This window comes from Nannospalax galili, unplaced genomic scaffold (genome assembly GCF_000622305.1).
Source record: "Nannospalax galili isolate Female #2095 unplaced genomic scaffold, S.galili_v1.0 scaffold892, whole genome shotgun sequence".
NCBI lineage: Eukaryota > Metazoa > Chordata > Mammalia > Rodentia > Spalacidae > Nannospalax > Nannospalax galili.
The window spans coordinates 3,931,367-3,953,570 of NW_008333311.1; the positions used below are offsets into that span (position 1 = coordinate 3,931,367).

The 22,204-nt window shown below is 37.6% G+C and overlaps 1 protein-coding gene across 1 annotated transcript in view; it reads left to right on the plus strand.

Annotated features, from left to right (window-relative positions):
• The window catches only part of Cerkl (ceramide kinase like), a 130,244-nt gene that overhangs the window by 48,287 nt on the left and 59,753 nt on the right, over positions 1 to 22,204 (plus strand). The window contains exon 2 of the mRNA XM_008827963.3: positions 1,640 to 1,882. Coding sequence (XP_008826185.2) covers positions 1,640 to 1,882 — 243 coding nt within the window. The remainder of the gene's footprint in view (positions 1 to 1,639; positions 1,883 to 22,204) is intronic.

A 22,204-nucleotide genomic window follows, 5' to 3' on the forward strand; every position in this document is an offset into this window, starting at 1 on the left:
TTTTCAAATTTAGTAGCATATAGGTTTTTAAAGTATTCCCTTATAATGTTCTGTATCTTTCTGGTGTCTGTTGTGATGTTTCCCCTTTCATCTCTGATTTTGTTGATTTGGAGGTGTTCTTTCTTTTGGTTAATTGGGCTAGCGGTCTGTCAATCTTGTTTATCTTTTCAGAGAACCAGCTCTTGGGATTGTTGATTCTTTGTATTGTTTTCTTTGTTTCAATTTCGTTGATTTCTGCCCTGATTTTTGTTATTTCTTCTTGTCTGCAAGGTTTAATTTCATACATTTCCCACTCAAATCCAGACCCCCTCCCCCATCCATGCCTCCCCACATCCCCCCCACTGAACCCTATGCACTCTACCATACATGCTGAGCCGTATTATTCATTCAGTTGTTTGTACCCAAATATTCTTCAGTGTAAATGGGTCTATTGGAGTAGTCCAGTTAGCCCATCCAGTGGTCGTATGTGAGTCATAGTCTCCCTCACCCAGCAGCAATCAGTCTCAAGTAGTTCTCAATCTAGTGCTGGACTGCCACCTATATCTCACCTCCCCTTTGGGTTCTTGTCTAATTGAGTTGACATGGGTGAGAAGTAAAGCTAATCCCGTTGTTCCTCATCAAAAGCAGAAAGGCAGTTGCAATGGTCGTTTACCACAGCAATTTTCTGACTTGTAGTTAGAGACAAGTGGTAAAAATCTTTACCATGTTTTCAAAAAATGTCTTTTTTATTTTTTAAATAAAATTTTAAGTTAGCATACAGAGCAGTGGATCCCATTGTAGCATTTTAATACAGATATATCATTGTGCTTTGCTTTCATTCATCCCCCTCCCACACATTCCCCTCCACCTCCTCTGCCATCTTCTGATTCCCCGGCTTCCCCCACACAGCTTCCTTTCTGAGTCTCCTGCTTCCCCAACACAGCATCCTGAGTCCCCGGCTTCCCCCACACAGCTTCCTTTCTGAGTCCCCTGCTTCCCCCCACACAGCTTCCCTCACACCGGCTTCCCCCACACAGCTTCCTTTCTGAGTCCCCTGCTTCCCCCCACACAGCTTCCCTCACACCGGCTTCCCCCACACAGCTTCCTTTCTGAGTCCCCTGCTTCCCCCCACACAGCTTCCCTCACACCGGCTTCCCCCACACAGCTTCCTTTCTGAGTCCCCTGCTTCCCCCACACAGCATCCTTTCTGCTTTCACGTCATTTTCACATGTGAAACTTCACTGGGAATGCACGTTTCCCTGTCTTTGAATTTTCCTTTAGCAAACCACATAAATTCATGTCTGTGAGTGAGTGAAATCGGCGTTTGCCACTTGTCCAGCATTAAACCAAGGGATCCTTTCATCAGTCTTAATTTATTACTTAAGTGTTGCTTTGTCATTTTTGGAATTGTTCATACATTGAATAATTTTAGATTCTGAATGTCATAAGCCTCATTGGCAGGGTCTCTACCATTTACTCCATTTTTTTTCATCATTCATGGGAAACTGGACTTAATTTTTATCCCATTCCTTTCTCTCTGCAATGTCCGAGATAAATGGAAATTCAAAATTATAAGTGATAAAGATTTTCTTTTTTCACCTATTCATACATTCAAAATGTAGAAACAGTTGGTTTGACTGAAAGTTTAATTTCCTTCCAGGTGATTCCAAGGGTGATGTGCTGGGTAGAGAAGAGTGTGTTGAAGTTAAAGACATATTCTCTGTGAAACTGAAGCGGCGTCTTTCTGTGCATCAGCAGAGCAGTGGCACTTTATTAGGTATCACGCTTTTCATATGCTTGAAAAAGGAAGAAAACAAATTAAAGGACTCTACACTTGACCTCATTAATTTAAGTGAAGACCACTGTGATATATGGTTTAGACAGTTCAAGAAAATTCTGGAAGGTAAGTACTCCTTACAGGAATTTTGAAAGAGCATAACTTTCTTGTTGTAGGTTATTAACATAGACATGTTCTCTTTATGGCAGTGTTTGATGGTCCTGAGGATACATCTTGTTATTTCTAGTCTGTTTAGTGTTTGCATCATGAGGGGATATTGCATTTTTTCATCAGCTGAGACAATTGTATTTTTCCTTTCATTTTTTTGATGTGATTGACATAGTATGGAAACTGATCCTTGTATATTTAACTATCCTTGCATTCCAACAGTAAATCTCACTGGGTCATGGTATATAATCCTTTCAATATGCTACTGAATTAGTTTGCTAGTACTTTGTTAAGAATTCTTGTACAACTATTCATAAAAAAAATTGCCTGTAAATTTTTGATAGTATCTTTGATTTTGCTATGAGGATAATGCTGATTCTCATAAAATGAATAATAAATTAACTTTTGAATAACTACATTTATGTAGAAGTTTTAGTAAGTCTAACTAACATAGATTTAAAATAATTTATTTCACTCATATTGCTTTTTAATTTGTTTGTTTGTTTGTTGAGACTGGGTCTCCCTGTTGTCCCAGCTGGCCTGGAACTTGCTATTTGACCAGTCTGGCCTCCCTTGGTCTCACAGAGATCCCCCTGCCGCTGCTTTCTGAGTGCTGGGATTAAAGGTATGTGCCACCATACCTTGCTTTTTTACCCCTGTAAGTTATTTAAAAATTTTTATTGCACTATTATTTCTGTATGTGTATGCATGATATGTGTAGGGGTGGAGTGTGCATACAACAGTGTGAGTGTGGAGATTAGACAACAATTTTGTGTAGCCATTTCTCTCCTTCCACCTTTATATTGGTTTCAGGGATTAAACTCAAGTCATTAGCTTATAACGCAAGTGCCTTTACCTACCTAGCCACTTCACCAGCCTGGTGAGTTATTTTTAGAAGTATATTTATTATCCTAATTCACATTTTTCTTGAGCTTATTTTAGAACATACTTTTCTTCTAAGTACATATATCTAGCATAAAAATTTATATACTGGGCATTTGACAATAAGAATTTTTTGGACATAATTTATAAGACGCCATGCTTTATGTTATACCAGTTGAAAATTGTCTCTTTTAGGGTAGATTTTAACCTTTGTGAAAGTTGATATCAAGGACTATGCTTATTAGGGTGCATCTCATAATGAACTCAGTGTATCTGAAATTTCTAAATGAAATTTGTACCTTTTTATGCTACACAATAATAAATACCGTGTACTTTGAATTTCTAGAATTTATCTCATTTTGAGCATTGACTTTTTTTTTTCCTCCTAGGTTTATAGAGCTTATTTTCCCATTAGCCCATTTTAAACATTTTACCAGGTTGAACAGGGCAGAGGTTAGCTGTAGTAAGTGGTGCATTTTGAGATTGGGTGGCAGTGCTAGGTGTCAGGTATGGAAGAGACACATAGTGACATTAGGAGCCCAGCTCCAGCATCAGTGATCAAAAAGACCATAAGGATCCACACTGGCCATCCCAGGCAGCTGCTCAGTTTATCTCAAAGGAGATAAACTAAGGTGACTGTATTGAGCCTGGGAGACTCTGATCCCTCATTAGCCCCTTTGGGGACTTAAAGAGACCTGAATTTTTTAAAAATTATTTTTATTTTATGTGCATGTGTGTTTGCCTGCATGTATGTAAGAACACTACATGCATGCAATGCCTGAAGATGCCAGAAGAGCACATCAGGTTTCCTTGATCTGGAATTACCAAGAGTTGGTAGCCAAATTACAGGTGTTGAGAACAGAAACTGAGCCCTCTGCAGGAGTAGCTAGTGCTCTTAACTATTAACCTCTGAGCCGTCTCTCCAGCCCTGATTCTTTGAAGAGGATAGAAACACACGAAGGTCATACTTTGGTTCATTTCTCTGTAATCAGGGCAAATGTGTGTCCATAAATGGAAACAATCCATTTTAGTGGGACATTTTGCACTGCTGTTATCTCAAAAGAGATAAAATCTAAACATTATTCAATTAAATTTATTAGCATGAATAGATATTTACAAGATTTGGATGGTCAATAAAATAAGAATGTGCCATTTGCTTAGGAGAGTCAAACTCTTCCTTCCACTAAAGTCTGAGAAATCTCCCATAGGGCTTATGAAGAGATGGCTGAGGCAACTTCAATATATCCTACCCATAAAATCAACAGCGAGTGAGCAGAGGACATCATTGCAAACCTCAGTTTGGTAAAAGCAATTTTATAGGACTAGAGAGACTTGTGAAAACCCACACAAAATACTACTGAAAACACAATCCAAATATTCAGCTTGATGAATGCTGTTGATCTAGGGTTAAAATCCGGACAAGTTATAGAGATGAATAAACTGCTATCTTTGGATGCCACCCTCTGTGAATCTCACTTTGTGCTTTTGCTTTAGATAAGAGCTGTGGACAGTAGACTATATGGTCATATTCTCTGTTTTGGTCTTACAGTACAGTTATTTTTCTGACTGAAAGCAAATAGATTGACTTTGAAAACAAACTACTGCAAACAACCCAGGGTTGCAATTCTCTAATGAAAACAAAACAAACAAAAAACCTAACCAAGACTGAAGTGACTTCTCGGACTCTGCACCCAGGTGGACCACAGGTATCCTATAGGAGTCTCTGTCTAGTTCTACTCATCTCAAAGACAGTTCTAGATCAGCTATTCCATACACAAGTGTGTGTCTAAGGCCTTCCTTTTTGAGGTTACAATCCATTAGTTTTTTCCTCTTTTTCAGATTCATATCATCTAATCATTCATTCATTAAAGTGCCTGTCATCTGAGAATCAAGTACAGTTGACTACAATCTCCTTCCATAAGTGGTGGAAGGGAGCCCAATGTCTCTTTGTGGCTTTCTGGGTTAAGGTCTGTTGCCCAACTTTTCCTATTTTTACTGGCTTTGCTTTCCTTGTAGTTAGGTCTATGTGTCTGTTGTCTTCTCTCTTGTATCCATTGTCCCTAGTCTGTGACACAGTGCAGAAGAAGGCTTAGCAGATGGTGATTGCTCATTGGTTGTACCACCCTCACCCGATGTTCCCTATCTAAAGAATTAGTGTTTGCAGCAAGCTTAAGTTTGGGAGGTGACAGAAGTTTGAACCTCAAAAATGAATACAACTTCTGGCTAAATATTAGGCATTCCTGTTTTAAGTCCAAAGACCTTACTTTTTCCTGGGTCTTCCGGCAGCAAACAAGTATCTTTTAAAAATGGTACTGAATTCAAAATTGTTTTGAGTTTTGTGTTTATTGATCAAGTAGGAATTTTTCCTCCCAGAACTTAAAACTCCTACCATTTTTTTTTCTTTTAAAAAGAAAAGCATGAGGCCCTTCAAGTCTCCAGTGGGTAGTTTTTCAGTTTAATTAGTCCAAAATTATAGTTTTATATAGTTCTGAAACCAAGTTACTTTCAAATATGAACATGTATACTTGGAATTATTTCAAGGAAGAAGATATGATAAATTTCTAAGAAAAAAACAAATTGGCAGCACTAGCTGGGGGAAAAAAGCAACTATCAAACACTTGAGATTTTAAGACTAATTAACAGAGTGACTAAATAATTATAGCTTTATAAATATAAAAGTTTCTAACTTTTCCCATTTCTTAAAGAAGGAAGAAATATGTTGTGTTAAAAATGGATTAAGTCTAATATGAATACATGAGCAAAATAATAGAAACTATAGGCACTGACCATTGATTCAGAAATTCAAGTCTTTTAAAAGAGTAATTGATTAGACTATGTCATCATTATGACCAAAGAAGTCAGAATTTTTTATGACTTTTTTAAACATTCCTGTGGCACAAAGATAAATATACACATGTTTAAACAATAGATGTGTCCATTTTTATTCCATTAGGGTAAAATTTCATTTCTATTTTTAAAATTTGTTTTTATTGAAGTTTGTGTATTTCATACAGAACATCTCAAAGAATCTTAATCATCTTTATACCCCTGTCCCCATCAGCACCCTCCCATAGCTCCCCCACTGGAACTCATATACTCTGTCATCCATGTTAAGGCTCACTGTGTCAAGTCAGTGTCCCCAGATGTTCCCCAGTACAAGTCTATCCACTGAGGTCTTGTCAGCCTATCTAGAGCCTCTTGTTTTAGGAGATCAGCCTAGCAGTAATCAGTTTTCAATATTTCTTCAGCTAAGATTAGGGTCTGCTGTTCATTTCCACAGTTCTATGCTGGGTTTTTGTCTTCCTGAGTTTGCATCAGACATGTGTATGCTGTCACGATTGCTATAGAGTCATATGAGCATGGTCCCAGGAGCTTTCCATGTGGTCATGCACCTCCTCCCTGGCTCTTTTATAATCTTTCTGCCCCCTCTTCCATGATGGTCCCTGAGCCCTGGGTGTGTGAAGTTTAATATAGGAGTCCTGTCCAAGGACAAGCATTCTGCAGATTCTTAATCGCTACGTTTTGACCATTTGTGACCTTTTGTGTGCCTATTCCTCTGTTGCATGAGAACCGAGAGATTCATTAGTGTCATCTTCCATTCCATACATGGGCAATTCATAGACAGTGTCTGTGTGTGCTCAAGAGAGGTGGAACCATAGGAGACTAGTATTATCAAAGTAGAAATGGGGAAAATGGAAACACTTTAAATGGGGAAACCATGGTGGAAGGGTTAGGCAGGGAGAGAGGGGAAATAAATAATGCCTAGCTAGTTTTAAAAAACCAGAGGATATCATATTAATCCAACAACCTAATGCCAAATTACACCTATAGTATCCCTACATGAGTCCATGTGTATAGCTAAAGGCTTTATAACAAGAAACAGTGCCAGACAAGGGAAAACGTCTGTGAGTTGTTGGTCAAGGTAGTCCAAGAGACTCTCAAAATTACACAGGCTATTGCCACAGACCTTGATGGTCTCCTAGAAATTGAAGGTAAGACCTTACTTCTGAAGACAGAACATACTTCAGATGCAGGATTTGGAGCAATAGAGCTGGAACTGACCTGAAACCACTTCCTCTGAAGGCTAGCTCTCATAGCTATGGAGAGCACTATGAAGGTGCTAAGGGAAAGCATCAAGTGATGGTCCAACACCAGCTTCAAGACCAAGTAACCACATTAGTGGCCGGCACAGTATATGACATTGGTGCAGTAGTGGCACTTTTATCTTGGGGGCAATCAACAGCTATCTAATTGGACTAAAAGCCCACTCAATGGGAGGAAACTCAAGTGTGGTATTGTAAACATAACCAAATACATGTGGCTGGAGTGGTCATAGATCTTAGAGAAAACCCCAAGATTATCACATTCTTAGACTACTAACCCCAGTTTCAAGACCTAGTAACCACATCAATGACTGGCACAGCATAGAACATTGGTGCAGTAGTGGCACATTTATCTTGGGATCAATCAACAGCTACCTAATTGGACTTAAAGCCTGCCTGCTCAATGCGAGAGAACTCATGTGTGGTACTGTAAACATAGCCAAATATACATGCCTGGAGAGGTCTTAGATCTTAGAGAAAACCCACATACTGTCACATCCCTAGACTGATGTAATTTCTTACTATATGCAAAATATGTATCCTTATATTTACAGACAAATATCCCAGTCACCACTCATCAAAGAAGCTTATTTTGCACCTGTTGGAGAATATTACCAAGTACCATTTCTAACTATTTGAGTTTCCTAGAAATAGTGATTTGCAAGCTCCTTTGAACCCTGAACCAAGTTTTTGCCTTAGAGATGCTAACATAAGTTTTAGTGAATAGTCATAGACTTTCTATCATGCACTCCCACATAGGATGAAAGAACACAGTACTTCACATGGGAGTTTCAGGGCCCTCCAAGCTTAGGAGAAGCCTAGGGAAACAGAGAGACTTTTCAAAAAATATTTTTAATTGAATTTTTGTGTATTTCATATAGAACATCTCAGTCAGTCTTAATCATCTTTATACCTCCTTCCACACTGACAACCTCCTATACCCCCCCCCCACTGGAATTCATACATTCTGTCAGTTGTGTTAAGGCCCATTGTGTCAAGTCAGTGTCCCTAGATGTTTGTCAGTGCAAGTTCATCTACTGAGGTCTGGTCAGCTTATCTAGAGTCCCTCATTTTAGGAAGATCAGCTCTTCCTCACCCAGCAGTAATCAGTTGCCAATATTTCTTCAGCTAAGATTGGCGTCTGCTGTCCATTCCTCCAGTTCTTTGCTGGGTGTTTGTATGGTGTCAGCATACACAAGTCCTATGAAAACTCAAGCAGAAAGGCTTTTTAAAAAAAGTAAAAGAAAAGCTCTAAAGGCTTCTGCAAAGTGACTTGGACAATGTGTAGATATAGTAAAATCAGGACAGTGGTAGATTATAAGGGAAGGTGTCCTGTTGTGGGCACATTAAGAATGTGTTCCAAGATCATGCTGGAGATGAAACTTGAGGCACTCTGAGAGCAATTATGAGGAGGTGAAGAAGAGTTGCTGAGGTAGGAGCAGAGGGAAGCTTGGAATAAAGTAGCGTTGAGCTTAAAAAGAACCGAAGGGCTAAATATAGAATAATGGAGGATATTCTATATAAAAAGGAAAAAGTCAGGCTGGAGAGATGGCTCAGTGGTTAAGAACACTGACTGCTCTTGCAGAAGACCTAGGTTCAAATCCTAGCACCCACATGGCAGCAAACAACTGTCTGTAACTCCAGTTCCAGGGGATTGACAGCCTCTTCTGTCCTCCACCGGCATTGCATGACACCAGTGCACTTACCTACATGCAGACAATACATGCATAAAAATAATAAAAATAAAAAAAGGAAAAAGTTTTAAAGGAAAAATACAAAAGAAATCATAAAAATAGAAGACACCCAATAGAAATAGGCTAATGTGGGTTTTTTTTTTTTGTTGATGTATTTAGGGCTTGCCAATTTATTTCCAATTAACAGAAAAAATTAACAATGGTATTTTTAGCACACGGTGGGGAGATTTATTTCTGGTGCCATTATTGTTCAGTTTCATATCTAACTGCTAATCCCCCAAGGCAGGAATATAGAAATGAAGCACATTTAGTTAATTCACTTTGTCCTTACAACATGGCCTAATCTCTCTTTCAATAGTATCACTAAGCTTTCAGGTCTGAAGCACAAAGAAAAGGGAAACATTATGAAAATATCTAGTTTTTATTCCTAAGAAGAGTAATTTTGCCTAATTTGCTCTTCAAATCTGTGTCCCATGGGGTTGATAGAAAAAAATCAAAGATGAGGGCTTCGTAAAATAGTTTTGTTTAGGGGCTGGAGAGATGGCTCAGTGGTTAAGAGCACTGACTGCTCTTGCAGAGGACCCGGGTTCAAATCCCAGCACCCACATGGCGGCTACAAACCGTCCTTAACTCCAGTTCCAGGGGAATCTGAAGCCCTCTTATTACTTCTGTGGCATTTCACGACATGGATGCACTCACATGCAGGCAATACACATACACATAAAATAAAAATAATAAAATATTTAGAAAAAATTTTGTTTAGTACTTACATTGTCTTGTTATACAAGGAAGTCATAGTAAAATATACACACTCACATTGATTTAAATGAACCAGGCCAAAATTTTCTTAGCTGGAGAATAAATAAAGTTTTTACTCCAATAGGCTACCAAATGATGTCATCAGGCTTGGTGGCACGATCTTTCACCAGCTGAGCCATTTCATTGGCCACAAAATGTGATTACTTTTAAGTGAGCAATTGTTATCTGTCAAAAGAATGATAACTTCAGACATTCAATTGTGCACAATATTAACTAGCAGCATTTGTCTCTTTAGGGAAAAGTTTCTTGTCTGCAAAGATATTGTCCTAGTTTCTTGCTGTTGCTGTGAAGAAACACTAACCAAATGCAACTTGGGAAGGAAAATGTTTATTTTATCCTACATCTCCCAGATCAGTTTATCATTCATTGAGGCTTACCTCCAGGTAAGAACCTGGAGCACAGACCATGGAGGTATACTGCTTACTGTCTTGTTCCACTAGCCTGTCCTCAGCCTGCTTTCTTATACAACATAGGCCCACCTGCCCAGGGGTGGCACCTCCTACAGTGGACTGGGGCCTCCCACATCACTCAACAGTGAAGAAAATGCCCCACAGATATGGCCACAGGACTGTCCAATGGAGGAAATTCCTCAATTGAGGTTTCTTCTGTCTAGGTTTGACAAGCTGATAACTGAAGCTATCCAGCACAGATGTTGTGTTTGAAATGGTCTCCCAACGCACTGAGAAAAGCAATGGAAGATGGGTTTATGATCAGTTGAACTGGAAAGTAAAATTTTATGTCTCTTTTAAATGTTTTTGCTCAAAGTGTATATATTTAAATAACATAGAAGATGAATAAATATTTTCTTATGAATTAAAAGCAAAGCTTAATGCCGTATGAGGTACTCTCCAATAAGCATCATGTGATAACCACCTCATGCAGCAACTTAAAGTGAAGTCTTTGGAGTCTCTACCCATCTTCATCCCTGGAGTCCCTGTGTAGTTTCTACATCACTCTTGAGCTAATTGATATGTTTTATATTTAGTGGTTCTGAGTAAAGCTTAGTTTGAATTTATCTTCCAAAATTACAATATTTAAAGATCTCTAATGAATCATCCATAAGAATGATCACCTATTAGCAAAATTCCAGTTTCCCATGCCAGCTTGTACACATAACCTCATAAAGTCACAGAAACCTTGTAAAGTCATCTAAATACCCAAATGTGCATGGGTACATATTTTATTACGCATTAAATGGCAGTGCTACCATTTAAACATCAGAGACTGTCCACATAACACAAGTAGTTACTAATATCAGTATTGCTGTAATAACCTACTAAAGTTACTCATTGCAAGCATACTTAATAAATGTGTTTTCCCTTTCTATAATTCTGTAAGATATTTCTTACAAACCACTTGCAATTAAAAAGTATATATTTCATCAAGTCACGTATTGAAAATGAAATTAAAAATGAATTTACTTCAGTTATGTTGATTCTTTTTGAATTTTCTATTGGTTTCTGAGCTGAAAATTCAGAAGAAACAGAGGAATAATTTCTATTAATTCTGAACAACTACAAATGCAGCTTAACTCTTCAAAGATTTTCATCATATCAAAACAAAATTTCATTCAAATCTCTAATCAGATTTATAGCTGAAATTATTTTCAAAAAGCTATCTTGTAATTTTTGGTTAGTAATGGACTAAGAGAGTTTGCAGTCCATCCTAAACCTACAACATGCTGGTTTCACATTTTGAACCATTTCCATTCTAGTATCCAGTTAGTAGTATGAGAAATTCACATGTAGAACTAGCTGAGGATGTAGAGTAGGAACATCTAAAATGATCAAGCCAGAAGAGAGCTTGAAAACATCAGAAGTGGGGCATTATTGAAAACAGTAGCATTTTTGCCAAAACATGTAATTCTGAATTTTATAACATTTATCCTTGCTATGACTTGCTGTTCTCAAATCTGAAAATTTGGAGGCTCTGACTAAATCAGTCTAGGTGACTCCAGGAATGTTTTTGTACATGTAGGGAGCTCTTTAGTAAATATAATGTGTTACCAGGACCAAGAATCATGGATATTAATGACTTCAATCAATTTAGTTTCATTTAATGCATGTATATAGACCCATACTTACCAAAGATACTTTACAGATAGATAGAAGGTAGAATGTTTATATTCTTGTTTTATATATTTTTTATTTTTAATTAATTAAAATAATTTTTATTTTGTAAGTGTATGAGTGTTTTGCCTGAATGTATGTAAGTGTACCACATAGGCCAGAAGAGGAAGTCAGATTCCCTGGATTTGGAGTTATGGATGGTTGTTAGCTGACCTGTGGGTGCTGAGAACTGAACCCAGGTCCTCTGCAAGAGCAGCCAGTACTCTTAATCACTGAGTTATCTTTACAACCCCTATTTTATATAGTATTAAAGGTTCACCAGTATCCATCCTTGAATCTTGTAGAGTCATTATTTGTTTTCTGAGAGCTCCTCCTGGGCCTCGTTTGTGCTTGTAGAGACTGACAGAGCATGCTGAGGTTCTCTTCTAGGTTACTTCTAGCACCGTCTCGAACTTGCAACTACTGACCTTTCAGCTGACAAGAATCTATAAGTGTATTTACAGTCTTCCCAAGAGCTTCTCAACAGTCTTTGTGTCATTTTTATCCTAAGGGAGAGCTATATTTTTGTTATATAATTGATTACAATTATGTTGAAAAAAATAATTGCTGTATTATAGAAGAAAATTATATTCTTGCTCCAGTCATTGACAGGGTGTCTTGAGAACAGATGTGAAAGAGCACATTGTCAAGAATGTCAAGGTCAAATTGTTCTGCTGGGAAGAGGCCTTTATGATGGTGTCTTTGGTGTAACTAAACTTTTTGGAGAAACAGTTTAGGTAGACTCAGGTCTTGCCATGTGATTAGATTCAAGTGCTAAATGAATATTCTCTAAATGTTTCCAGTAAAATACTGAATTAAGTTTTCATGCTGTTAAATAAATTAGTAAATACTTTTTCTTTACTGACTATTAGAGAGTCATTATTTTAAAACTTAGATACTAATGATAATGACTGACATTTACTAAGAGGTTACCATATGCCACATACTTGGCAAGCAACTTTTCTGATTATCTCATTAAATCCACATAATAGCACCAAGAACTACAAATATACTCTCATGTCAATATGAGAGTACAATTACTTATGAGTTCTGTTGTGAGATTTGAGGAAATAAGGCAGGACAGCAAAATAGTGAAATTGAATAAATTATAATAATTATCACCTTAGTTTATACATAAGAAAATACAATAATTTTAAAGACTATTTGAAGGCTGAAAATGGAGAATCTTTAGTGAGTGTGTTGTGCGTTTGTGCATGTGGAGGCCAAAAGGCAATAAGGATGTCCTCCTCAGGAACACTGTCTACGTCCTTTGAGATAAGGTCTCTCATTGTCCTGGGCTCATCAGTTAGGCTAGGCTGGCTGACCCACATGTTCCAGAAAGGCTCCTATTCCTGCCTTCCCAGGGTTGGAATTGGAAGTGTGAGCCACCACACTTGGCTTTTCTATGACAGTTCTGGGGATTGAACTGCAGGGCAAACACTTTGCCAGTTGAACGATTTCCTCAGAGTGTTAAATATGGGTTCCCTCCCTAAGAGGAATAATTTTTATTAGTTTGCTATTACATCAAACCTGTGTCCCATGGAATTGATTTTAGGGTACCCTCCTTGAAAACAAAATGTAGGGCTTCTTAAACACATCAATTTTGCTTAGTTGTTAAATCCAAATATCTTACTTTTAACTGGTTTGGTAGTGAAAATGGATTGTTTTAAAAGTGATATTGGCTTTTTTTGTCTTTACTAAGAAAATAGGATTTTTTTCTCCCTGCCAGTGTTTACATCTTCATCCACATTTTTCTGGTAAGGCTCTACAGTCATGAGTCAGTCCTCCCTGCCCTGCATGCTGCAATCCTTCTTCCGTATATCATATTTGCTGTACAGCTTGGATTCTCTCCTGGCCCAGGAGAGTGACATACTGCCAGGTTCCTGCCAGGAAGCATCTATGTCATCTTGTTTGAAGATTATCCACCTCTAGTGTTCTGCTTCCAACATTATGACTTAGAACTTTAGGTTCTTACAGCTTGCAGCATTTGGGGACAACCGTAATTTTATAATTCCTGTCTATCACGACAGTCACTATTGAGAGTTTCAAATGTCTTGAGGTGAATTGGACTGGCACATGGGAGGCATGGAAGCCATTTATTTATGCTAACACAGAGGAGTTTGAAAACATATGTAGACACACTGCTTTGTGACCCCATTATCAGGTGTTTGTGTTTAGCAAAGTTTCCTAAGCAAAGTCCAAATGCTGTAAGCCTACAAGGAGGAGTCAACGTTGAATCAATACTTGCATGAGGGTAAAATGGATTGTCATTTTTCTCAACGAAGTGAAAAGTAATAAAGCAACATGCTCACAGTGTATGTAAATAGAAATAGTTACTATTTCATATTAGGCAGAGCTATTATTAAGCCTCTATCATTCATTAGATGACCATTAATGCTATTAAAATCATATGATGTTTATATAGATATCATATGCAACTTCCATAATATTATTACAATCTTTTTTGTTATTTTTGTATTTGTTTTTTTGAGACAGGATTCCCCCTGTAGCCCCAGCTGGCCTGGAACTTGCTGTGTAGACCAGGCTAGCCTTAATCTCATAGAGATCCCCCTGCCTCTGCTTTCCCAGTGCTGGGATTAAGATTGTGCCCCACCATCCTGGGCTTCTTCCACTCTTTGCTCTTACCATGATATACTATGTACCTATGCGATCAAGCAACTGCAAACTAAAACTTCCCAAACTGAGAACTAAAATAAACCTTTCCTCTTACAAGGGGATTCTCTCAGATATTTTGTTTCAGTGATACAAAGCTAACACAGCTTCTCAGATGCCTTCCCTGTCCTAGCCCTGAAACCAAATTTTTTTAAGCAGTTCTAGTTCCTTTTGGTGGAAAATGGTATTGAGAAATCAAAATTCGTCTTAAATGTGCTCACTATCCTTAGAATGTCTTGCATTCTAGGGTCTTGCAGCAGAGTGCAGATAGAGTCATTAGAAATCATAGGTGTATATTTTTCTCTAATCACTGTCCAGCCCTACCATGTTCGTCCTTGCTTCTCTCTTCTCCAGATTTGTGTCTTTCTTCTTCCATGGTAAGAACTGCTCCCAGACCACATCCACGTGTTTTCTCAGTCATATAATATATTATGGACCACATAATAATCACTTCAACATTTGTGGATAGTTCTTTTTTAGCCATCTACACTGAAGGTATATATTTCAAGTATTCCAAAGTGAGTTGGGTTAGTTTATTCTGCCCTCACATTGGTTGAAATATAATTGACTTAATTTCTATTTATGTTGTTTTAATGTTAATTTTTCTCCATCATCCCTGATGATTTCACCATATTTCTAATATATAGGATATAACATAATATATAGGACATAAACATGTTTCAAAAAGAGAAAGGTACTTTATAGAAAAGGATATGGTTATCTTTTCCACCTCATGCTTTTACTCTTGTAAGGAACCATTTGTATTTGGTTTTTTGGTTTATCTTATTTTTTCTCCAAATTACCAGATACATGTGTCTTTACTGAATATATGTATGTGTGTTTCCTTTTCTATTACACAGAGCAACATGGGGTCTATATTCTTTTGTACCTTGCTTTTCCACTGAACATGCCACACTGGAAATCACTTAATATCATCTCATAGAGACTTTCTTACTGTTTTTTTCAGTTACTATAAAGAACTGTCTTGCATTAATCTGCATCATATTTCATCAGTACTCTCCAGGGGGTTCTTTTTTTCTAATATCTATGATTATAGATAGTGCTGCAATAAGTTTGTGCTTTGTATGCATCTTGAAGGCAAATTTCTAGAAGTGATTTTTTTTAGTTAGATTTACCAGTAGCTTTTAAGTTAATGACAAATCCCCCATCCATAGGATTTATATAATTTTTCATCTTTCCCAACAATGTGTGTTAGTATCTGTTTGCCTACAGCTTCCCAGCACATTGTCCTTTCGTGCTTCAGAATTTCTGAGTGTGATAGCTGAGAAATAACAAGTCATTATGATATGTTTACATAAAAAACTACAGTAAAGTTGAACATCTTTTCAATATGTCCAAGGGCCATTTTCAATTTCTTGTCTTGTGAAATGTTTCCATATCACTTGCTTATTTGGTATAATATTTTAGCCATGTTGACTGGTCAAGTTGTAGAAGTTCTTTATGTGTCTTAAAAATACATGGGGTTGGAGAGATGATTCAGTGGTTAAGAGCACTGACTACTCTTGCAGAGTATCTGGGTTCAATTCCCAGCACCCATGTGGTGACTAACAACGATTCATGACTTCAGTTCCAGAGGATCCGATGCTCTCTTCTGACCTCTGTGGCATTGCATGACACAGGTGCACTTACATTCATTTAGGCACTACACTCAGACATAAGATAAAATTAATAGATAAACTTTTTAAAGAAAGAAATATAAGCCTTTTTTTCTTTTTGGTAATATATCCTGTAAATATTTTTCTCCCAGTGTATAATTTGTCTATTGAAATTTTTCTTTAAAAGTTTTTTGACTTATTTATTTTTAACTTTATTTATATATTTTTTTATTTTATGTGTATGCATGTATTGCCTGCATGTAGGTAAGTGCATCCGTGTCGTGCAGTGCTGGAGGAGGTCAGAAGAGGCTGTCGGATCCCTTGGGACTGGAGTTACAGACAGTTGTTTGCTGCCATGTGGGATTTGAACCCAGTTTGTTTTTACGTATACGAGTGTTTTGCCTGCATGTATGTAGATGTACCACATGCATGCAATGCCTGTGGTGGTCAAAAGAGGGCATCAGATCTGTTGAAACTGGAAAATGGAGGATGCTTTTGGCAACCATGTGGGTGCTGGGAATTGAACCCCCATTTTCTGTAAGGATAGCCAGTGGTCTTAACCACAGAGCCATCTCTCCAGCCTCTCTTGAATTTTCTTAAAGTGGTTTTTCTATGAACCTTTTTTTTTTTTTTTTTATTAAAAAAGCTATGTAGTTAAATTAACCGATGTTTTGGAGACTTTTAAACTATGATGACGATCTGTTTATGATCAGTTAACCCCATTAATTTGGGGCTTGTGAGGCAGCACATTGTGGTGGGAGTGTGTGGTGGGGCAAACAGCCTTGCCTCACATACAGAAAACAACAAAGGGAGAGAGACACCAGGGCTCAGGAACATAGTTCAGGTGATGTAAGTACAGGTCACAGATGTTTTGGAGACTTTTAAACTATGATGACGATCTGTTTATGATCAGTTAACCCCATTAATTTGGGGCTTGTGAGGCAGCACATTGTGGTGGGAGTGTGTGGTGGGGCAAACAGCCTTGCCTCACATACAGAAAACAACAAAGGGAGAGAGACACCAGGGCTCAGGAACATAGTTCAGGTGATGTAAGTACAGGTCACAAAACTCTACCTGCAAAAGGTTCTTCCATCTCCCAATAAAGTAACTCTAGAGACCAAGTGTTTGGGCCACAGACACCAGTCAGGCAGGAGCATTTAAGATCCAAGCTATAGCAGGCAGCATGCCTCTGTTAACTTTTGATTAGCGAAATTGAGCCAAATCTCCACTAAAAAGAGGCCTTAAAATGACAGAATGCATGAAATCCAGGGTGTGTGGGGGGGCGCTATGGGAGAGTGCCGTCGAGGAAGCGGGTATAAAGATGATTAAGATGCTGTGTATGATACAATTTGTTCATGTAAAATCAGTAATTGTACTGATTCCAATAGTCACTAGTTTGGGCTGCCCCACTACGTGTGCTAGAGTAATCCTACTGTATCACCTAAAACCCATAATAAAACAATCTGTTTGTTCCATGGGGGAAGGGGGGAGGGAGTATGAAATACACAAAAATTCAATAAAAATTACACACAAAAAAAATGAAAGAAAGAGAAGTCTCACGGAAGATAATAAACACCCCTGCCTTCTTCCTATGGAGAAGGTAATGCGCCTTATGTTCCCCATCCAGTTTGTTTGCTGACCACTATGGGATAGATGGGCATATTCCATCAGTTATGGTAGAAGCCATTCCTCTTCTGTTACCTCGATCCTCTTCCCTTCTCTGGGAATGAATATTGAAATTTGTAAATGCTTAAACCTTGTGCTGTTCATTGGGATTAAATATCGGTTCTACACTTGCTTAATTAAAAGGGCTTAGGTGTTTGCCTTTTATGCTTTGAAACATTTTTTTATAGCATTGGATGGTCTGCTCTCTCAAGGTTTGCCCCAGTGCCGTGGGAAAACATCTCTGCCTGGTGCTTTCATAGATGGTAGAGTCTTACTCTGTATTTTATCCAAACTGAACTTTTTGAGCTATTTTTTTCAACGTGTATATTTTCCCAAGAAATGGTCTGTTTCATTTTGTTTTCAAATTTTACTTTTTTTATTGAATGAATATTCTCCTTATTAATTATGTTGTATATTATGTTTTCCATTTCAGTGATTCAATTAATGGTTTATTTTTATTATTATTTAATTTATATCATTATTTAAATTAGTTAATGGATTTTGTTTTTGTTTTTGTTTTTTTTTTTCCTCCAAGAACTAGGACCTTTTGGTGTGACACAGGTTATGTAGTCCTGCAGACTTTTTATTCAGGGTCTTGCAGTCCCCGCCTCCTGAGGGCTAGCATCTGAGGCAAATGCTTAACTGACCTAGGGCGACATATTTCTCAATTTCATGCTCTCCATTTCTGTTCCACGTCATTATTTCTACTTTCATCTTTACATTCTTTCTTACCTATGTTTTTGGTTTATTTTTCTGTTTGTTCTCTAAATTTTGAATTTGGAAATTCATTTTCATTGATATAGATATTAAAGGCCCTGAAGTTTCTTCTAATTACCGGGTATAACTTAGTTTGTAGAATTCTTAAAATGAAATACATTTATTGTAATTTTTAAGGGAGCCCTTATTCTTGGTTTTCATTTCTGCTTTCACATAGAAGCTGCTTAAGGAAATTTGAGTTCTAAATATACTACTCTCCCTTTTACATGTGTAATTTCTGTATTTATTTCCTTGGGGCTAAGGCACTGCAATAACTATGTGTTTTGTGAATCCCCATGAGTCTGCGAGGAGGGGGACAGTCTCTTTAACTTCTGTTTCTCCCACACTTCTTTCTTTAATGTCTTTTTTAGATATCCAATCACATTTACTGTCTCTTAAACATGAACACACATTTTTAGTTTCTTTTTGGTGCTAGGAATCAAATCGAGAGCTTGTACCTCACAGGTAGCTAGGTAAGCATCCTACGACTGAACTGCAATTTGAATTATTTCTCTGATGGCTAAGGATTTTGAAGAATTTTAAAAAATGTTAGCCATTTGTGTTTCTTCTTTTGATAGCCGTGCATTTAGTTCAGGAGCCCATTTATTATTGGAGTATTTTTTGAATATTAATTTTTAGGGTTTGTTCTTCCTTTTGGATGCTAACCCCCTTTCTGATGTACAGGTGGTGGCAAAGATTTTCCTGTTCCGTATGCCGCTCTCTACTCTCGCGTTGGTTCCACTGCTGTGCAGAAGCCTTTGAGGGCCTGCAGATAGCTGAAAACTTTACTCTTAAAGTCACACCCCATAAAAAAATCATTTCCTATGACCCAGAGAGGCTACTTTGATAAATCCTTATAATTGGATGAAATTATTAAAATATATTCATGATATTATCCTCTGTTATTTTTACAATTTTCTACTTTTGGAGTGATTCAATGTCATCAAATTAGATTTTTGAGACATTAATCATAATTTAAGTGTTAATTATCTTACCTGATCCTATCGGTGGCTTTTCAATTTAAAAAAATCATTTCAAAATGGCAAAATTAATTTGATCTGTTGAGTAAATTTCTTCCTCATCTGTTCCTGCTTTCCTGTTTGTTCACTCTTTATCTAACCAGTGTTGGTTCCTTTATTATTTAAATACTGAAGAATTGAGGTGATTATTTCACTAGCAGGTGATCCCTTCTACTAATTGCTGTTCCCTCAGTGTTAGCAGTTAGAAATAGAGATTTATTTACATTGGCAAACTGCATGTGAATTTGTTTTTACTTTATCTAGATTGTGACTTTAAGAATTATTTATATCTGTAGTACAGATCAGCATGCATATACGTTTATGTGACCATAAAGGGAAATCAATGCATCTGAATATAAGTCACCTAAGATAAAATATTACAACCTCTGAGCTCTGTTGGGAAATAGATCTTATGTGAAAGGCTTTTACCATCATTGTTACACATTAACTTAGACCAGTTCACTATTAATAGCTCCTAAGAATTATGGTTAGCTGAGGAGTTTGTTTCTCCTGTTTGGGCTTTATCTTTGCAGCAATTTGGTAGCTTTCCTGTGTGAAATACTTATGAATACACTCAGACTATGACAGGATTCTGGGCTCTTAACTGTGATGAACACTGTGCCATTTCCATCGCAGTGTGCTGAAAACAGCACAGATGTGAGTCTGGGAGTGGCGTCCCTGCCACTCTCCTGAGCTTTTGTTTGGAGAACACCCTGATTAACCCCCACCCTTCATGGTTCATTGCCTCACTGATAGATCAAGTTTAAACTAGTACATATTAGCACATTTGTTACTAACAGAGGAACAGTTGGCCATTCTGTTTTACACTGCTGGTTCATTGCAAACTGGTGCACTAAAAAAGTCTCTACTACAGAGCATGAATTGAGAGGTTACCAAGGGACTGAGAACCAAGTCAGTTGCATATTAATGTTGAATCATGCTTCTATTTAAATCTTGGGTTCTCTTTTGGGGGACATGCTTATACTATTGTGTAGTTATGAATAAATGATCACTGCCACTTTGAAATTCATTTTTTTTCAAGGAATGGGGATTTGGGTATCTCAGTATATAGCTTTATGTGTGTGTGCATATATATAAAAAAAAATCCTAAAAGTGTTCTTTGTAGCTAGTTTGATGTAAATCCTATAATATCTTTATATGTCTATGTTGTGTGAGAATGTTTCTGTTCAGTCCAGAAAACATACCTGTTTTCTCATTAAAACAAAGCAAAACAAACCCCTATTTCCTTTTCAGTTATCTGTCTTGTGAGTCATTCCTTTTCTTAAAACTTAAAGGACTTTCTCTTTCTTACCACCTAACTTGATTTTCAGAGTCTAAGTGCTGTTACAGTTCTTTTCGTGGAAGATAGGCTTACAAAATCATCTGGCAGCAGTAAGTGGTGAATTTTGTCTTGGCTTTGTTGCTTATCAGTGCCATCCTCTTGGCCACCTGCTTCTCAGCATCTTCCTTTCTCTTGTGAGATGGTGAAGGCTGAATGCCCAATGGAGCTGAGGGACAGCGTGCTGAGTCTGACTAGGATAGGAAGATCGAGGTTGCTTTGCAAAACAAAGTGTCATGTATATTAGAAGCTGCGTTTGTCCTTCAGTTCTACTGCCTGCCTTGCATTATTGATTTGTTTCTGGAAAGTCAACTGATTTAAGTTCTGATGAGAGGATCAGTATTTATTTTCAGTGGTGCTATAAATTTAATGTTGAAAAGACTTTCTTGGTCATAACTATCTTTACTGACTCTAACTGTGTAGATATAGGGAACTGGCATAAGACAGGACTGAGTTGCAGTTTTTAAAGCTTAACTTGGCAGTGAAGAAGCTGTTACCTTTGTATGCTTAATACTTCTTCCAAAGGGATTAGACGTCTATCACAAAACCTGCTTCTCATAACTCTTTGCTTCCTCATCAAGTATTTGCCTTAGCCTTTTCATTTTACTTTAGAAATCAATATAAATCCTTCATGCTTTTGTCTGTTTTATACAAGAGCAATTTGAAAAGTATTCCCGATTATGGTTTTTCTACATTAATTGCTTGGCTTCTTTAATGCGATTGAAACTACAGTTTTATACTTTTTCTCTTTTTGTTCTTTCAAGGACTAATATTTCAGTGTATATGTATGTATGCATATGAGAGAGAGAGAGAGAGAGAGAGAGAGAGAGAGAGAGAGAGAAGAGGTCAAGAAAGGACCAAGAGTGTGCCAAATACTATTGCACAAAACTTTTGATTCAAGGGTTTATGCCCTACTGGTAGAAGAAGAATTGAAAAAGGTCAGGTAAATAGACTTCCAAGGCATCAGGTGATAGTATGTACCACTAGGCAATGAGATGGAAGTATTTGTCATTGTGGCTAGAGTGGCTGGGGTTGATTTCCACTGTGAAGTTTTGGAAGAATGTTGAGGATAACATGGAAAGGGGATTCTGTGAATATCTGAGGAAAATGCTCCAGGAAGAAGAAACAGCAAGTTAAAGACTTGAGCACAGTTTCATACTCAGAGTGGAGAGCCCTGGGCAGAGCAGGTTAGCTCATAAGTGTAGCATGGTTTGTAAAGAACCTTACCAGCGTTGCATTGTATGACTTTTATTCTCAGAAAAATGGGGATCAGTCTCCTGATATATCTTCATTTTCAAGTGGCTATGCTGGCTGCTAGGTGTAGGGTAGACTGTATGATGGACGAAGAGGCTGAAGCAGGAGACAAGGTGAGTGGAAACCCAATGAGCCAGGCATGTGATGGTGACTTAAGTCAGTGGAAGGAGGAAACATGGTAAGGGGCGGCCAGATTTCAGTTTGCTTTATGAAGTTTCTTCTGCAATGAAAATGTCAAAGGAGATCATATGGGGACCTGTGCTGATTACTTTGAACTCTCAACTTGACACAGCCCAGAATCATCTGGGAAGAGAGTCTTAATGAGGAATTATCTCGACCAGGTTGGCCTGTG